A 16,349-nucleotide genomic window follows, 5' to 3' on the forward strand; every position below is an offset into this window, starting at 1 on the left:
TCACACGCACGGTATTCCGTTCCCAACTGGGAACAAGCCTTTCGCTTCCGCTGCTATGCAAACGTTAATTACGAATGCTAATCTGCTACGCGCCGCCCCTAAACGACTTGAAAGATACTATACCACCGGTGTTTACGAAACGAATGCGTAGAATTAAGCGAACAGAACAGTTTACGGTACAAAAAGTTACGGTTCTAGGCAAAAAAAAAAAAAAAAAAAAAACACTGCGCGATCTCGAACACATTCTGTAGACACCAAAGGGTAAGATTGTATACCGTTAGGACACTAAGGCCAAACAGTTCATTTAAGAGTTGCTGAAAAGACTGGGGCATTGTGCCGCTGAGCCCAAGGTTGCGGTTCGATTTCCGGCCGCGGCGGCCGCTTTTCTGCAAAGTGAAAACGCCCGCGTGTTCGATATTTCGGCGCACATTAAATATCCCCTGCAGGCGGTGAAGCTTAATTCGGAGCCCTCCACTACGCAGCGCCTCTCGCTTGCGTTGCGCCGGAGCGTAAACGTCACAATCAATCAATCAATCAATCAATCAATCAATCAATCAATCAATCAATCAATCAATCAATCAATCAATCAATCAATCAATCAATCAATCAATCAATCAGTCAGTCAGTCAGTTGCTCAAAAGAATACGAGGAGTATCCCAAGCGAACCAGTAGATTGCGCTCGGTACGCACAGGAAGGGACTTGCACTTGGCTGGAAACGGAAATTAACATCGCACCTTAAGATATACAGCTCAGTGTGGTCACCAGCCAAAGGGGAGTGATGGTTTTATTTCGTGCAACATACGGTACGTACATTCTAATTTTGCCGCTACCTAGAAACATGCCCAACGTGTTATTGCTTACTTCGTACGTAAGGAATGCCTTTCATCGCATTTTAAAAATTGCCGAATAAAAAAAAATCACTCAGTAATTATATCATGAGCATGAGATAGTTTTGATGCTGACATGCGTCGTGAAAGATATGATGTCGTAAGTGCGTAGAGAAAGAAGAACCTCAAAACGTGTTTAATTGGAGGAGAAAAAGGCGTTAACTGAAACAGCTAACTCAGGATTGGCAAACGCACAGCAAGGCATGCGCTTTCTATCCTGCGCACATGCATTTTTTTACGCACATACAATTTTTTTCCCCAGAAACGCGTTCTGGGCTCGTCACTCGCCAAATTCGCGCATTCGGTCGCGCCAGTTTGCCGCTCTGCAGCGTCGGGGTCAAGCTGACCTGCGGAAATTTCTTAACAGTGCAGACGGTACCACGTGATGTTACGACTATAAGTGTCAAATACATAGGCAGTTAACCAGAAGAATGATCCTGCTCCGCTCTCCCTCCCGCCAGCCCCTCCCCCCCCCCCCCCCTGATTGACAGAGATTGCACAAGGTTCATCAACGTTGTCTCACAGAAATTCATTTCGTTTAGGTTTTTCGCACGTCTGTCTATGACGTAGTGTTTTCCCGTCCTATTCGCCGCGAGCTCGACATGTAGGTGGCGACAGCGTCGCGCTGCTAGTGTGGATGCTCCGCTGAGCAGCCCGTAAGAATGCACACTATGGGCGCGCTTCGTGCCTTTTTTCCCCCGTATGTGCGCACGAAAAGTGCAAACAAGAGTGGTATAATGTAGTTCGGTTCCTCAACATTCAATGTATAGCATGGAGCGGCAGTCAGTTTTCATTACTACGCCAAACAAAGCGACGACTCATCGGGAATCTCAGAATGGCCGTAATTGTGACAATGAACTTGTACGCTGTGGCTCGTAGCAAGCTCGATCTTTCCAGACTATGGATTTGAGCCTTCAATAAAAGCATAAATAGAAAAAAATCAGGAAGCCGCGATCTCTGAAATTCAGTTTACAATGGCAATCTCAATCGTTTTCACTGGTAGCATGACGCATTCTTGCATTTGTGGAATGCCCTGAAATGGTAACACTACTTAACTGCCCCGAAATTCTTTCTAAGAGCTTACGATATTTTTTGTGTGTTCAAAAGGCAACATAAAATTACTGAATTTTGATCAGCGCAGAGATATAAATGTAACCGCTCTAACGGGTCTTTTAAATGAAATTTTAACGACTCTGAAAGAAGGTTTGATGATAACGGTTTCGGATCACTTATTTACGGCTTTCGTCGCAAGTGAACTTGCGAATTGAATTGTCAACGCACGCAGTACAATCAAAATCTCATGTTTAGCTAGGTTTTTGCAGAGTGACAAGCAGGTTTACAGTGTGCAAACCAAGCTTCTGGGACCTCACAGTGAGCACAAATTTTCTGTTACGGCTGCTATGTTGACAATTTGCGTTCCTTTTAAAATCTAACAGGTGCCTGCAACAGCGAGATGTGTTTGCATTATTGCGTATAAGGTCGCTTACGAACCCTAAAGATGGGAATGAATGAAGTTGCGCTGTTGCAGATGTAGTGAAACATTTCCTTTTTATTTCTCGTTGCGAATCAGCGCAACGGGTTCCCGGTAACTACTTTGTTTTGTAAACTGAATATCGCTTTTGTCATGGCAATTAATTCTTGAGCATTGGTTAAAAAATGTAATTCTGTGCATTTAGTTTTTTTTTTTCGGGAAAGGGGGGGGGGGGGGGTCCTGCCAACGTTGCAAGAGCAGCGAGAAGAGAACGCATGTAACGCGAAAAGCCAAACTATAGTTATCAGTATTACCAGAGTCCGTCAATGCTTTTACAGCATTGACGGACTCTGGTATTACTCACAATCGAAACTACTAGGCGTCGTGAGATCTGTAGCGGTGAAAAAGCAGTACGTATTTTCAAAACTGACTAACCCCCCTTTGGTCCGGGATTGTCAAGGAATTGTGGCTCGCCTATTTCAAAATTGTATTGAAAGCAAGCATTGTGGGAAAAAATTAAAAAAAAAACAACAAAAAACAGAGAGTCATGGCACACATCCCTCACACATGTGGGCAACAGCGCGCATTATATTACGCGTTTTCTCCTCTTTCTTTAAACTTAGGTCCACCTTAAGAGGTTAAGACGTGACCATATTAGGCATTTGAAATGCCACATGACAGACGCAAACTCACAACTGCTTAATTTTACCGAAAAATCCCCCCTAAATACTCTTGCGCATCCATAGAAACGTATTTTAAATAATACGTAAAATTAGCAACTCGATACAGTTGAATAAATGTTTATTCCTCCTCCTCAGTATAAACAACGACTGTCCAAAAATGGTATTTATTTTAGGAAAGGTACGGGAAGGACACGATCACACATGGGCGATAGCGCACGGGTCGTGTGCAGCGTAAATGTTTTTGTTTGTTTCTTCTTTCTATAAGGACACAGCGCAATTTTACAAGGGTGTGGAATTTGCACGCGTATGCACAGGTCTTGTCGCTGCTTACCCGTTTCGCGTACTAAACTTTTATCCTTTACATAATCACCACGCCACCTTCAAAAAGCACCCTTAGACGTTCCCGAAACGGCAGACGACTGCACTCAGCAATAAGAAAAGTGCAATATGTGTGGAAGCAATGTTTATAAAAAGTTTCACACTCAAGCTGTGACCAGGGCGAAGATGTTTCGTGGAATTAAACCAGCGCATTAACCCGCAACGGCCGCTGATTATTGCGTTTCTCGAGGGAATGCGCAAGCAGAGGTAACTAAGTCATTGCTTACTGCCAAACGAGCACACATATTGGCTGTTTTGTCGTGTGCAGCACGCGCCGTGCGCCGCACGCAATGGGAAAAAGCAGACGACGCGAGAGCGCCATCCACACTAGGAGCGGTTCGTCCCGCCGCCGCCAGGGGACGACTGTGTTCGCGCTCGGGGCGAATAGACACTGGTCGGCGACTTTGGCTAGTTTCGGTTTCCGAAATTGTGGCGATCCTAGCGGCATGGTGCTGCGGCGTGGCCCTCCCCTTTCCCTCAGTGTTTCTTTCTTTCCACACCGTCAACGCTTCCGCGCCTCCTCACGCATGCGCAACAGCTCACCGGCGCCAATATTTTTTTTTTCTTTCTCTAGGCGCGCGCGGCGGGCCAGTTCTGTACGTGCGTGAGCGAGCCGGCGTGCGAAGGGTTGCGCGGGTTGCCTAAACGCTTCCACGGGTGGAAGGTTTCGGTGCATTATAAAATACATTCGAATGTATTCTAAATATGGGGCAGCGGAGGAAGGAGTGTTACCACTCCTGCGCAGCTCTGTGGTGCAGCAACACAGGGCGGTACAGTTCGACCAAGTTTCTCGCCTTCTCCAAAGACGACAGGTAAGAAAATTAGCTTTGTACAATTTATAGTGAATTCCTTAAAAGCCGACTGATTGCACTCTTCTGTTTTCAAAATAATTCGCGCATGTAACGTGAAGTTAATGAGACATGTCACTCGTCTTGGAGTGGAAACTAATGTGCAAATATATCCCAGCTGTGCAGGTACGCAAAATTTTAGTAGAAGTAAACGCGTCCTTGGCACGCACACACTTGCTCGCAAGATCAATTTGTGGTGGCATTGCAGTTTTTTGATGATTGCCTTACTAACTGCTGGAACGTCGATTCAGTATACTTATCAAGGTATTTTTTGTTGTTTCGTGCAGCAGGTATGAGTCTAGGTTTGGGCCCCAAGTCGAGGACGGTTTGCGACTTCACTGGACGTTTCCTCCGGTGACTCTCCTCAATTCATCCAATGTCATCACGACGCACCTGCTCACAAAGAAGGCAAGCTCAACTGTACGCGCTTCTTGACTTTCATGGCGTACATACCACCACATCGATTGATGGCGTGGAGGTGCTGCGCCCTAAGCATTTTTTCCTCCCCCGTCTTGCTCCAAAACGTATATTTGCGGCGAAACTACTGCCAAGCGTTGCTTCAGAGCTCCGAAAAATCTGACGTAACTCCGCGGTGTTCAATGCAAGTCGATTTTCACATGAAGCAGTGGAAGGCCAAACCGAAATACATGCGTTGTCTGCAGCCGCCATTGCAAGCGTTTCGCTCATTAAAAAATACATAAAACCAAGTAGCATTGCCGGCTTTGCTGTTCAATCTAAACTGCGCGCCCGCGCCTTGTCATCTTGGTGTTTGGTGTTTGGTGTTCCATAGTTCTGAAGTTAGAATGGTCATGCCGTATCGGATAGGATGAGATAAGAGGCGCTGCCCAGACACGAGTTAGAGGGTAGCTTGTAACAACCTGGCCGATATCTGCGGCTTAAAATACAGGAGAGCTTCTTTTTTTTCTGGGTGTCTTCTCCCCCCCGCCGTCCCTCCCACCCCCGGTAAGCAGACTGTTAATTCACGCGCCATTAAAAGAAAAGACGGGTACGTTCGATTTGTGTTCTGTGTTCAACGACGTGCACATGGTTGGGCATTGTTTTTGTACGTAGATATAATCCACCAAAGAGTGTCTACAGTGCGGTCATTGTGTTGCAACAGTTTTTTATGGCTGCATTTTGTTGGTGTGAACATGATTTCTCGGAAGTGTATGCAGGTTAATGGGCGGGTCAACGCTTTCTTTCAGAGTTTGCGTTAACTCGCCCGAAAGGCAGGGCTTGAAGCATACGTGCGCGTGCTTTCTTTTAACATATAGATTCCCAATTATTGTGTCTCTGAACTGAAACGAATTTTTTTTAATGTCTAAGGAACATTCCTGTCTCGAGGTGAGCCAAAGAAATAAGTATACATTGAGTGGAACTTTCAAGTTCTTTTCTTCTCCCGCCGAGGTGTGCGTGAAAAAAAAAATCTGTGTAGGGACTAGAACTTTCGAAGTTCTTCTTTCGTAATCAAGTATTGTGTACCTAAATGTGTATTCATGGCTGTAACTTTTGCGCAACTTTAGACGGAGACCGATACAAAAAGGGACTCGAAGACATGTACCTGTCACCGTGTAAAGTTGCGCAAAAGTTACAGCCATGAATTCAGAATACCAACCAGCCCGCCTAACCGTGTTATTGTAAATGTGTATGTAGCACGTTTTTTCCCTATTGTACCATATTGTATGCCTAAATTTGCATATGTCATATTTTTGCTTAGTCCAATGCTGTGTACATAAAATGTATGTGCAATATATGGGTGTAGTTCATGTGTTTTCATGACTTCGAATCAAAGACGACCTCATATGAATTTTGAATAAATGCAAAGCAAAAATAATGTTTGTGTAACACTCCAATTATTATCGCCACATAGACAACAATTCGACACCAGAAAACGTACTATTACCTGCATGTTTTCTTCGTTCAATTATTAAACACGTTACTGCACACATAACAAACGACGGGCGGTGGCCATTTCGAGTCATCGGCGCCGCTCGTCCAACTGTCACGCCTGGTGCCATTGCCGAGCGGCCCATGAGGCAGCGACCGGCGGCAGACGCGAAAGTTGGACGAGCGTCGGTTTCAGGGGCCGGCGCGCGGCGGCACGGCCTGGCTGCCGCGGGATAAATGACGTCAGCAGCGTCCGCAACGTCATCAAACGCCCTTTCCCCCCTCGCCATTCGTTGCCATGGCGATTAATGCAACGTTTCTCAGAGGCCACGTACTACTAGGGGAGGATTTGGCGCTGCTGGCGCGAATTACGTGGGACCACGGTGGATGCGAGAGAGGCCGCCCCGTGCTATAGACCCATCAACACGTATTTAAAAGCATCTTTCGTTCTACTGACAACCCGAAAGGCTTTACACAACTGAACGTATAAAATATCAGTATATAAAGGAACTATGGGTCACTTCTGGAGCTGTTCCGCCCTCAACTGCATGGCGATCACGGAAACCTGACGGCGCGTCAATACTGACAACATAAGGACGTTCCACGGCCCACACGTAACATCGCGCTGTCTCCCGATAAGTGCTTGCACCCGTTATTGTAGGTGCGACAGCTTTAAAATCAGACCGGCCCCTACACCAGTGCATTGGGTCCCCGCAACATTTGAGTCCCTGGTGCTGACATTGGAGTTTATATCTTAGTTTGTCTTCGCAACGGAAATATTACACGGGACGCTCAATAAACAAATATTAAACGGGACGCATGCCTCATTTTCCCCAAACCAATTGATTGCCGGCGTGATGATGTTTTAAAAACACAGCTTGACTCAAACTTTTCGTCGCAAAAAGCCTGCTCTGCTTTTTAAGAACGTCCTACAGTGCGCATGCGCAGCCAACGCCCCTTCGATAAGAAGGCAACGTGTATGCAGAATTATCGTGGTGGCCTCCCTTGTGCGAGCGAGGGGCGGCGGGAGGCAAAAGCGAACACAATGCCGCTCCGGAAGGAGCGAGAGACGCTCAGGTTGCGGCGCCGGTAGGCACGTCGCCGTCGCTTCCCTTCGCGCTGCTACGCCATGCTGCTCACTGTGCGTCACGTAGCGCCGTGTTCGCCCACGAGACCAGCGGTAGCCGGACGGGCTTCAAACGCCCAGAATTGCTGAATGAACCCACTGACGCAGTCGCCTATGTAGGATTTTACTGCGCAGGTGAAAGCAGAATGAAGAGAAAAATGATACATTAGCAGAGGAAAAAGTAAAAACACATCTTTATCACCACCATAATCATCATCAGCAGCAGCAGCGTATCTGCCTGCACCCACTGCAGCCCGACCGCATCCTCAAAAAAACTTGCAATCCCTGGTATCCTGTTTTTTGTTTCTGGTACATTCTGTACCACCAATTTCTTAGTTGGTCTATATCAAATGCTTGGCCTGGTCGTGCGTCATGTACCATTCCTTGGTAGTCACTGCGTTAAACGGATAGTCTAGCTGCCTAAATTAATCAGTGGCCACCAAGCGGTCACTACCACGGTGGGGGGAGCATTACGAAATCACGAAATACAGGCACCTCCGCACTACTTTTATGAACATATACGAAGGGTTGCTCTCCACCCATATGTCTTGACACATAGCAGTTTTCTATCAGAAGTGGAGTCAAACAGACGGACACAGTATATCCGAGGCAATTTACAACGTGCCATAACGCGCAGTTAGAAAGCTCAATTCGGATAAAATTGGCATTACGAATCAGTTGGGAATCCTTGAGCCATTTCGAATTTGCCGATGATATTGTCTTGTTTTTTCGTTCCCGCAGTAACACGTAAAATCATTTGGGAACTCTCCTCGGATACCCTAGCTACGGGGCTAATAAAACACAAGAGAAACAAAAAGCGGGAAGAATAAAAATCTATATTGGTGGACGCATGCTCCACTTTACAAGCACAATTTGGACTTTCTTGCCGAGACTGCCCTATACGGTATTCTGTACTGCATGAAGCCGCTTGCCTCCCGTCACTTTCGTTTTGTGTCTTTGAATTCCTTTTATGCCCTCGGGAAAAATGACGTCATAACAAAAGATAAACAAATGTAGAGCAAGGAATTTATTGAAACAAGAAACTTCCGCTTCACACCGTATGCAACGCAACTTTCCGGTTGTTTAGTTAGTTTTCAAGCTAAGCTTTGTATTGGCATAGTTGCACCACCGGTGGTGGGGTGCGCCAAAATGCCTTTATTTGCGGCAAAGCCAAGTTCCTCCACCTGCTGTACTGGCGATGATGATGATACCGTTGAAGTGTTTTCTTTGTACCCGCTCGGTGCGATTGGCCAGTAATGAAGAGTTGAGTGGTCCCCTGTTAGAGCTTATCATCCTCTTCATCATCTTAATCCCCATCAGACTACTTACGTCCATTGCAGGACAAAGGCTTCCCCAATACCTCCTTCTGCGCTGCGCTGCTCCTGTGCTGCGCTGCTCGAGTGGAAAGTTTACCCACAATTTGCTTATTTTCTGAATCAATCTTATTAATGGTCTTCCCCTTCTTCTAAACCAATCCCTTGGTACCCACTCTGTTACCCTAATTGCCCACGGGTAGTCGGATCGTCTTCCTATATGGCCAGCAGAAGTCCATTTTTTTTTCTTTATTTGAAACATATCTTCTACTCTAGTTTGTTCTCAGATCCAAGAAGCTTGTTTACTGCCCTGTGAGTTTTACTCCTTCCGTGATTCCTCTATGATACGTTGAGCGAACCCAAGTTTGCTTTCTAGTTGTTCGGTAAGGGGCCAAGTTTCAGCTCCGTATGTCATAACCGGAAGTACGCACTGTTTGTAGATTTTTCTTTTGAGTGACAAAGGTAGCTTACTTCGCATTATTTGGGAGGGTTTGCGTAGTGCTCCCCAGCCCATACCTATTCTGTGCCGAATTTCTCCAGTGTGGTTGGAGTCAGCACTAACCATCTGTCCGAGGTAGCTGTTTTCTTTTTTGTTCTTATAGCGTTTCTATTCGTAAGCTGAAGAGGACGTTTTTGGCATGCTTGTTACTTATTCATTTAGGTTTATTTATATTTATTTTTAGCCCCACGGCCCTGCTTTCTGATTGTAGTTCCTTAAGCATTGCTTGCACGTGTTCTGCAGTCTCACTCAGAAAAACTATGTCGTCCACAAACCTCAAATGGCTCACGTGTTCCCCGTTTATCTTTAATCCTATGTTTTATCAGTGAAGTTTTCTAAATACCGTTCCAGACATGCTGTAAATCGTTTTAGCGAGATGGCATCTCCCTGTCTTACTCCCTTTCGGGTCGGGAGTTTATCGCGGTACTGGTGGATGGTTATCCGCCACGCATTCCTTATAAATGTGTCTTGTTGAAGGCTTACGTAGGTATCCTCTATTTCCTGCTATTTTCGTGATTCTAGCACGGCTGCCGTGAGTACAGAATAATGGAAAGCTTGAAAGCAACCAAGAGAAAGTTAGCCCTCGGCAAAGATAAGATGTACGCACTTAGACACGAGCAGGGTAACATAACGCAGAACTTGGACGAGATAATAAAAGAAGCAGAACTATTCTATATATACACCTGCCAGCGACGTTAGACCAAGGGAAACTACTGAGAGTACCAGCTCAAGTAGCGATATTCCACTAGTGAGGAGGTAGAAAATGTTCTCACAAGCATGAGAAGAGGAAAAGCTGTAGGTGACGACGGCATGATTGTGGATCTTGAGAACGAGGGAGTAGTTATTGCAATGGAAGAGCTTGCTGTACCATTTTCGGAAATATTGAAGACTCAAAAAGTGCTCAGAGCCTTTAAAAAATTCAAACATTATTCTGATTCACGAGAAAGGAGATCCCAAGGAACTCAAGAATTGCAGCCCCGATAGCCTGCTCTCCGTCGTGTACAAGCTTTTTACCAAAGTTATCGTTAGCCGCATATTTGATATCCTGGATTTCCAAGAAGCCATAGAGAGGACTCGGTTTAGGAAGGGGTACTCAACCATGTGTCCCGTGCACATTGTCAATCAAGTGATAGAAAAATCCGCAGTGTACACTAAACCCCTTTACATGACATCTATACTGCAAAAGCGTTAGGGTTTTTAGATTTAATTAAAAATCTTATCCCAGTAAGACTGCAAGATCGTTGATCGTCATGGTGAGTGCATACATCTTAAGCCATCTACGGCTTGTGCGTAGTACGCGAATAAAACATAATGACTGGTAGTCTATCTTGTACGACTGGCAGAATTGGTGGTCTCGTCAACTTACTCCCTCAGTCCCACCAGGCCGGAATAAACAGTTTCTGAGAAAGGGGGAGGCGCACACGCTCCCCCCAACCCTGCCTGCGGTAGCGCTCTCACGTTTTGCGTCAGTCGGTCAAAGGAGAGTTTGCGGCCGCAGAATGTCGTCTGGGAACTAATTGCTTGCGGTAATAGAGTCGCACATATATATGAGCTCAAGAATGAAACGCTCAGATATTGATCAACTCAAATGATAGCTATAACCAACTATACCACTAGCCTTACGTCGGATTGTCAGAGTGTATCTAAATCACGTCACTAACGAAAGCCTTTAATGCAAGTACACTGTTAGCTGACGTCACTAAGGAAACCCTGAAAAGTTAGTACAGCTACCTTACAGCCAAGTAAAATGGTATGTTTATGTTTTAATGTAGTACTAGTAACGCGCGGGTTTGCCGAGTTGTAGACCGGCAAAATATATTTTTCCTAACTCTCTGTAAGTTTGTAAACGGTGGACAGTGATACATAATGTAATGTTGTACGGGTATCCCATAAAAGGCGCTTGCACCTTGGCAGCTAGAACGTGGAACAAGCTATGGGTAAATGCCCGATATTGGCATAAAGCGAACGTATGTAAGGGATAAAGGTGGGAGCTTAAAAAATGTTGAATAAAAATTGAAAACAATAGAAAAGATAGTGCGAACTGTATTGTGTTAGTGACGAAACTCAAGGTAACATAAATGAGAGCATTGAAGGCAGTTTATACCAGAAACAGGACAGAAAGATCGTATATATAATGAAGAGACGAGAAATTTAAAGAGATGACATGATTGCGATTCTGATAAGCATTGCAATTCTGATATGCACAAGCATTAATTATGTTGGGAGGCTTGCAAAGCTATTTTCAATTAACATCAACAGTTTAGAAGTAACACCAACATAGAAAAATACCGAACTAGTCTGTATCACAAATAGGCTGTGTCCAGAGTGCTATCCGGCGGCACTATCAGCATTCCACTAAAGTACGTCCACCGGCGTACTAATGAAAAATTCTCCGTCGAGCCGGCCTTTACCCTCCATTAACGGGATGCAACCGAAACTAGCCTAAGATAGCCTAACCAGAGGGAAAATCATTTAAAACACCGAAAACTAGCTGAAGCAACCATACGTATTATTGAAACTTAGGATGTAAAAAAAAAAAAAAGGCAAGAGCCGAAACAAGGCCCTGACTAAAACCACCACACTTAGTAACTAGAATCTAAGACGGAACCCTATCGACCACAACGGCTTTCAGGGAGATGATGGCTTTAAGTGCAGAGTACTGTAGGGGCTCGCCTTGTCGTCGTAGCTCACTCGCTTGACCCAAGTAGAGCCAAACGGCGGTCCGTTATCGTGGCAGAGCCCAGAGGCTTCGAAATCCAGGCGGTTTGTATAGTCATAGGCGTTCGAAGCTCGTGCACCGCTGGCTCTTGTCATACATCTCCCCGTTGTTTAGTACAAACAAAACTGTAGGTATATTTGAGGCAAAATATACCTAAGTAACCGGCAGCACCCACGTTCCCTTAGGAACTTCTCGTTCGGTTGGTTTTTACGATAGCAAGCAAAAAAAAAAAAGTGGTAGTGCAACGCCCGCACGCGCGGATGGAAAATCAAGCACATACACAAAAAACAGAAATCCCGCTGGCGGAGTTTCAGGCAGGGGTCGCGCTAGCACTGTGAAGGCGGGAAATTTGAATCGCATTGGGTGGTAGCCGTTAGCGGATAACGGCGCCACGGCCCATTATGGCGAATCACTGCCCTGCACTTCCGACAGCTTCCAGATTGAGTAGAACGCCTTTACTGTTTTTAGCTAGGTAGCCACCCACTCAACGATGGCTCAACAATTGCCTGAGTCCCTGCATCTCAAAATGTGAACTAGTCGTTTCTACATAGTTTGCAGAGTATTGTCGTAAATACGTGCCCATAAGTTAGTGAGGCGACGCCTCACCGCAGGCACGTTGCCGACCTCGGCAGCTGCTTGAAACTTTTTTTTTCGGCGGCGCCGCGTTTTTTTTTTCTTGGCAGAGAAAATATATGTAGCTCATTCTTGACGTCTTTCAGTAGGCGACTCGATTTATTGCAGCGACTGTAAAGCACCTCAAATAACGGCTTCTCGCTGGAAACATTTCATGGCGTGAAAAATTCCACTTGGCCCACTAAGTTACCACCGGCGTTTGTCACAGCTTGAAAGGGACGGTTCTTTTCGACGTGAACGCGGGCTCCATTTGGTCACGCCAGTTCCAAGAGATTTCACTGCAGCAAGTCCGCACACATCAAACAGTGCCAGTCGCGCAACGGAACACTCCCTTTGTTTTAAACCAGACAAATTACTTCTTCACGGCGATATCATTCACGTAACCAGGACCTACGTACCAGGACCTTCTCATTGCCTTAGGAACCTTACACCTTGATATTTTTTTTTCGTCTACTCGGGCCTCCCACGGTACTGTGATGTGGGGTAAATTATAACGTGACATTTCGAGACGGTTTCACAAGTCATGGGCAGCCTATTATATACCAGCAAGTTATAACGCCGATTGAAAGGTCACAATGGGCGGAGATAAGCGCAGCCAGCGAAAAATTCGTTATAGCACTGAACACTAACTGTACGAGTTTCGTTAAGCAAATACATTAAGAGTCTCAGAGCATAACCCCGATATTTTGCACCGGGTACAAAAGCAGTTACGCTTACACCGAGCTCCATGTTCCTGAACAAGCTAACAAACGAAGGGTCTCCAAGTGTTCATTCGAATAATTAAGCAAGTTTACAAAGTGAAATTCACTTCCTCAGAAACAAATAGGCCTAAGGTGAAGTACAGAGGCCATCTAGTGAGCGTAGTTTTGAACCAGCTCTATTCGTAATTGCGATGGGTAACGATAGATAACAACTCAGCCCTTTGCCGTTGAGAGCGCATCAGTTTGAATGTTACAGTGATCTTGGAGGAATAATTTTGACAGTCCGATGACTTCTTGAGGTATTGGCTGTAAATAAAAAAGCTGATTCATTTTTCAATGGAATCTACCGAGAATATACAAGCCATCGTTGTAGATGCCGTTGTTCGCAGCCAAAACGAGACTAGGCTACGACGTGGCCTTTTACGGCGGTGCGACTTTCAGCCGTACCGCGCAGCGTTCTAGAAAAGCTATGCGCGCTTAACAACTGCGAGTGGAAGCAATGCATAAAGAACAAGAAGGAGGCACTTGCCGCGCATGCACGGCGGCAGACGGTGCACTCACGTCCTCCGGTGCGGGGCGTGGTCCCTCTGGCGGCGGTTCTTGAACCAGTTGCTGACCTGGGTGAGCGTGAGGCCCGTCTTGTGGGCCAGCGTGCGCTTCTCGTCTGGCGTCGGGTAGCGGTTCACCTTGTAGCACTCCTTGAGCGCGATGCGCGACTTCTCCTTGAAGCAGTACACCGTGTCCTCGCCGTCCCAGATGGTCTTCGGAAGGGGGTACTTGCGCCTGGCAGCGCGTTTGTCCAGCCAAAGGCGGAGGGAGGCGGAAACGGGGCGAGAGAGGGGGAAAAAGGCAGAGAGAAAGAGACGGTTGGAACATATAGATACACTGTCTGTTTGGAAACAGAGTAGTAAACACTGGTAGTTTGTGGTTGGAACGCCCACAGTTTGCTACTCACGGCAACGGCAACCAGTGTAATCGTCGGACTATTTCTTAAGTTTTAGAAAAAGAGGATGCCGCAATGCTCGCATGACCGTACATCTGTGACGTCACACTTCGAAGTAGGTATGTGTGGCACCTGAAGGGTAAGTTTCCGTATGCGGCACGTGTACACGAAGGGTAAGCACACAGTTTAAGCCAGTTGGCTAACGTCTCCAGCAGCGACGGGAGCCAACGTCAACAGCAATAACGTCGACGTGCCATTCTCGGCACCTGAGAAGCTATCAAAGCTTTGAAACAAAGTTAATAAGGGCTACGTCAGATCTGATACGTAGCACCAAACATCGCACGCCGTTCGTGGCTTGCTCGGACGGCGCGGTTCTTTCAATACCGTTAAACAAGTGCACGCAAAAGTATATCGGGAAAAAAGGAAGGTGTGTGAATAGCAGATTGCGGGAGAATCGCAACAACTGGGAAAAGGGAGATAGCGGACATCTTGGCGCTCATTGTAAGGATTGTGGTTGCTATCTTAACCACAAGAAATGCTTCATAATTTGTGAAGGTAAGAATCAAATGACACGGGAGATCGCTGAAGCGTACGATTTATTCCGACAGAGACACGTGCGTCAGCTACCCTTCGGTTCAGTTAACCGAAAAAGTGCTTTTTTTATTTGGAGATGAGACGTGACCTTCTGTGGCGCCTTGGAATGTCTATGTGTATCTTTCTCCTTTCTTGACCAGAATTTTGCAAATAAGTAATTTTGTGCATTAAACACCTGTTAGTCTGCGCTGTGTCCCGTCTAAGCCTCGCCCTCGTCCCTTTGCGCTTTTCCCAGGATGTTGTACCTACACGCCCAAGCTTATACCTAAGTCTATAGCTTCAGTATGCGATGTCCATGCATTTAATTATCTTTCTAGGTTGTCCTTCCTTGTGTGTTCTTGGGCAGTAGACCTTATTAAGCCAATGTGCCAAATCCCACCCAGTCCCCTACTTTACAGCGTAACGTTTCATAGACGCGATCGGTGCTGGCATCGGCTGGCTTTACAGTAACAACGATTTGAAAGTTCTGCACTCATCCCCGTCAATCTGCCTAATTTTCTTACCATCGGATTGCGGCCTCGGAACGGCATAAAACAACAGCGAAAGACAAGCACAAGGATCTTGGCGCTCATTGTAGGGCACCTAGCGCTCCTGTACGGTGCTTTTCCTTCTGGAAAATAGCTATTCACAGAAAACAAACAAGCCAACGTCTTCGCAAAACACTTTTCCAACCAATTTACGAATATGAGCACATGCCTATAATGCAGGCTTATGTGTGTACCTCTTTTTCCCGGCGACTGCGTATCTTCAGGAACTGCTAACACAATTTTATCACTAGTGGTTGGATTTAAGCATTCCGCCGAAGCTTTGGGACATTCATTTCAATTTTTATGTTCCGCCATGATTTCATAGCCGTATCATAGCACTAATTTTTAAAAGAAAACTGCTACGTTGTCTAGACAACTGATTACCTCACTAGGAACGCACTGAATAATAGTAGATGGCAAAAGAAGATTCAAGGGTATATAAAAGATTCAGCCTACATAAGTAGGATCCATCCTTTGGAGTAACTTGAATTAAAGGAATGCATTCTTGTCGTAACGGGAACGCATTTATCAAGTTGCAGTGAATTGCAGAAGAGTTTAATTACGACATTTATTGATATTCTACTCACGATTGCGCTACTAATTCCATCTTTTTCTGCTTCGAGAATGGTTGTCGTGTTCGTCTAAACGCTGCATCTGCGGTGCCCTTCTCGCTTGCCTACGCTAGCTAAAGAAACAGTGCATTGCTGAGCGCCTCGTTCACACTATGTGCCTCATCTCCCAGCAGGTAGTAAATATAACAAACAGTTCAGTCGCACGCGGATGCAGCAGAAAGGCGGACCACAGGACAAATGAAGACGACAAATATGGCTAATAATAGTGTGATCATTAAGAGGAACACATAATAACACTGATTCAGTTCCACCTACCACGCAAACCGGGCCCCAATAGCCTAGGCTTCGCTCTGCGCATGCTCCCATACCTGAGGCGGTACTTGTCGACGGCCCCCAGCTGCCTGCCGCGTATCTTCTCCGCCTCCCTGTAGTGGGCCTTGTACCACATCTGCTGCAGTTCGTTGTGGTACTTGGGGTGGAAGTTGTGGCTCTCCAGGATGGTGTACAGATCCTGCATGCGCCGTCAGTGAAGTAATAATTGTCAAGCTATCCACCTATCAGCCCATA

At 46.0% G+C, this 16,349-nt stretch overlaps 1 protein-coding gene across 3 annotated transcripts in view; it reads right to left on the bottom strand.

Moving 5' to 3' along the window:
• The window catches only part of LOC144164357 (uncharacterized), a 143,316-nt gene that overhangs the window by 71,748 nt on the left and 55,219 nt on the right, over positions 1-16,349 (bottom strand). For 2 of the 3 annotated variants that reach the window (XM_077694871.1, XM_077694870.1), the window contains 2 exons: positions 16,151-16,293; positions 13,708-13,929 (listed from right to left, as the gene is read on the bottom strand). In XM_077694871.1, the coding sequence (XP_077550997.1) occupies positions 13,708-13,929; positions 16,151-16,293 (365 nt within the window). Of the gene's footprint in view, positions 1-13,675; positions 13,930-16,150; positions 16,294-16,349 lie in introns of all 3 variants that reach the window. The other variant, XM_077694872.1, reaches the window with a different exon arrangement.

The sequence above is a fragment of the Haemaphysalis longicornis genome, unplaced genomic scaffold, assembly GCF_048455015.1.
Source record: "Haemaphysalis longicornis isolate Haplotype H1 unplaced genomic scaffold, Haemaphysalis longicornis Haplotype H1 scaffold_13, whole genome shotgun sequence".
NCBI lineage: Eukaryota > Metazoa > Arthropoda > Arachnida > Ixodida > Ixodidae > Haemaphysalis > Haemaphysalis longicornis.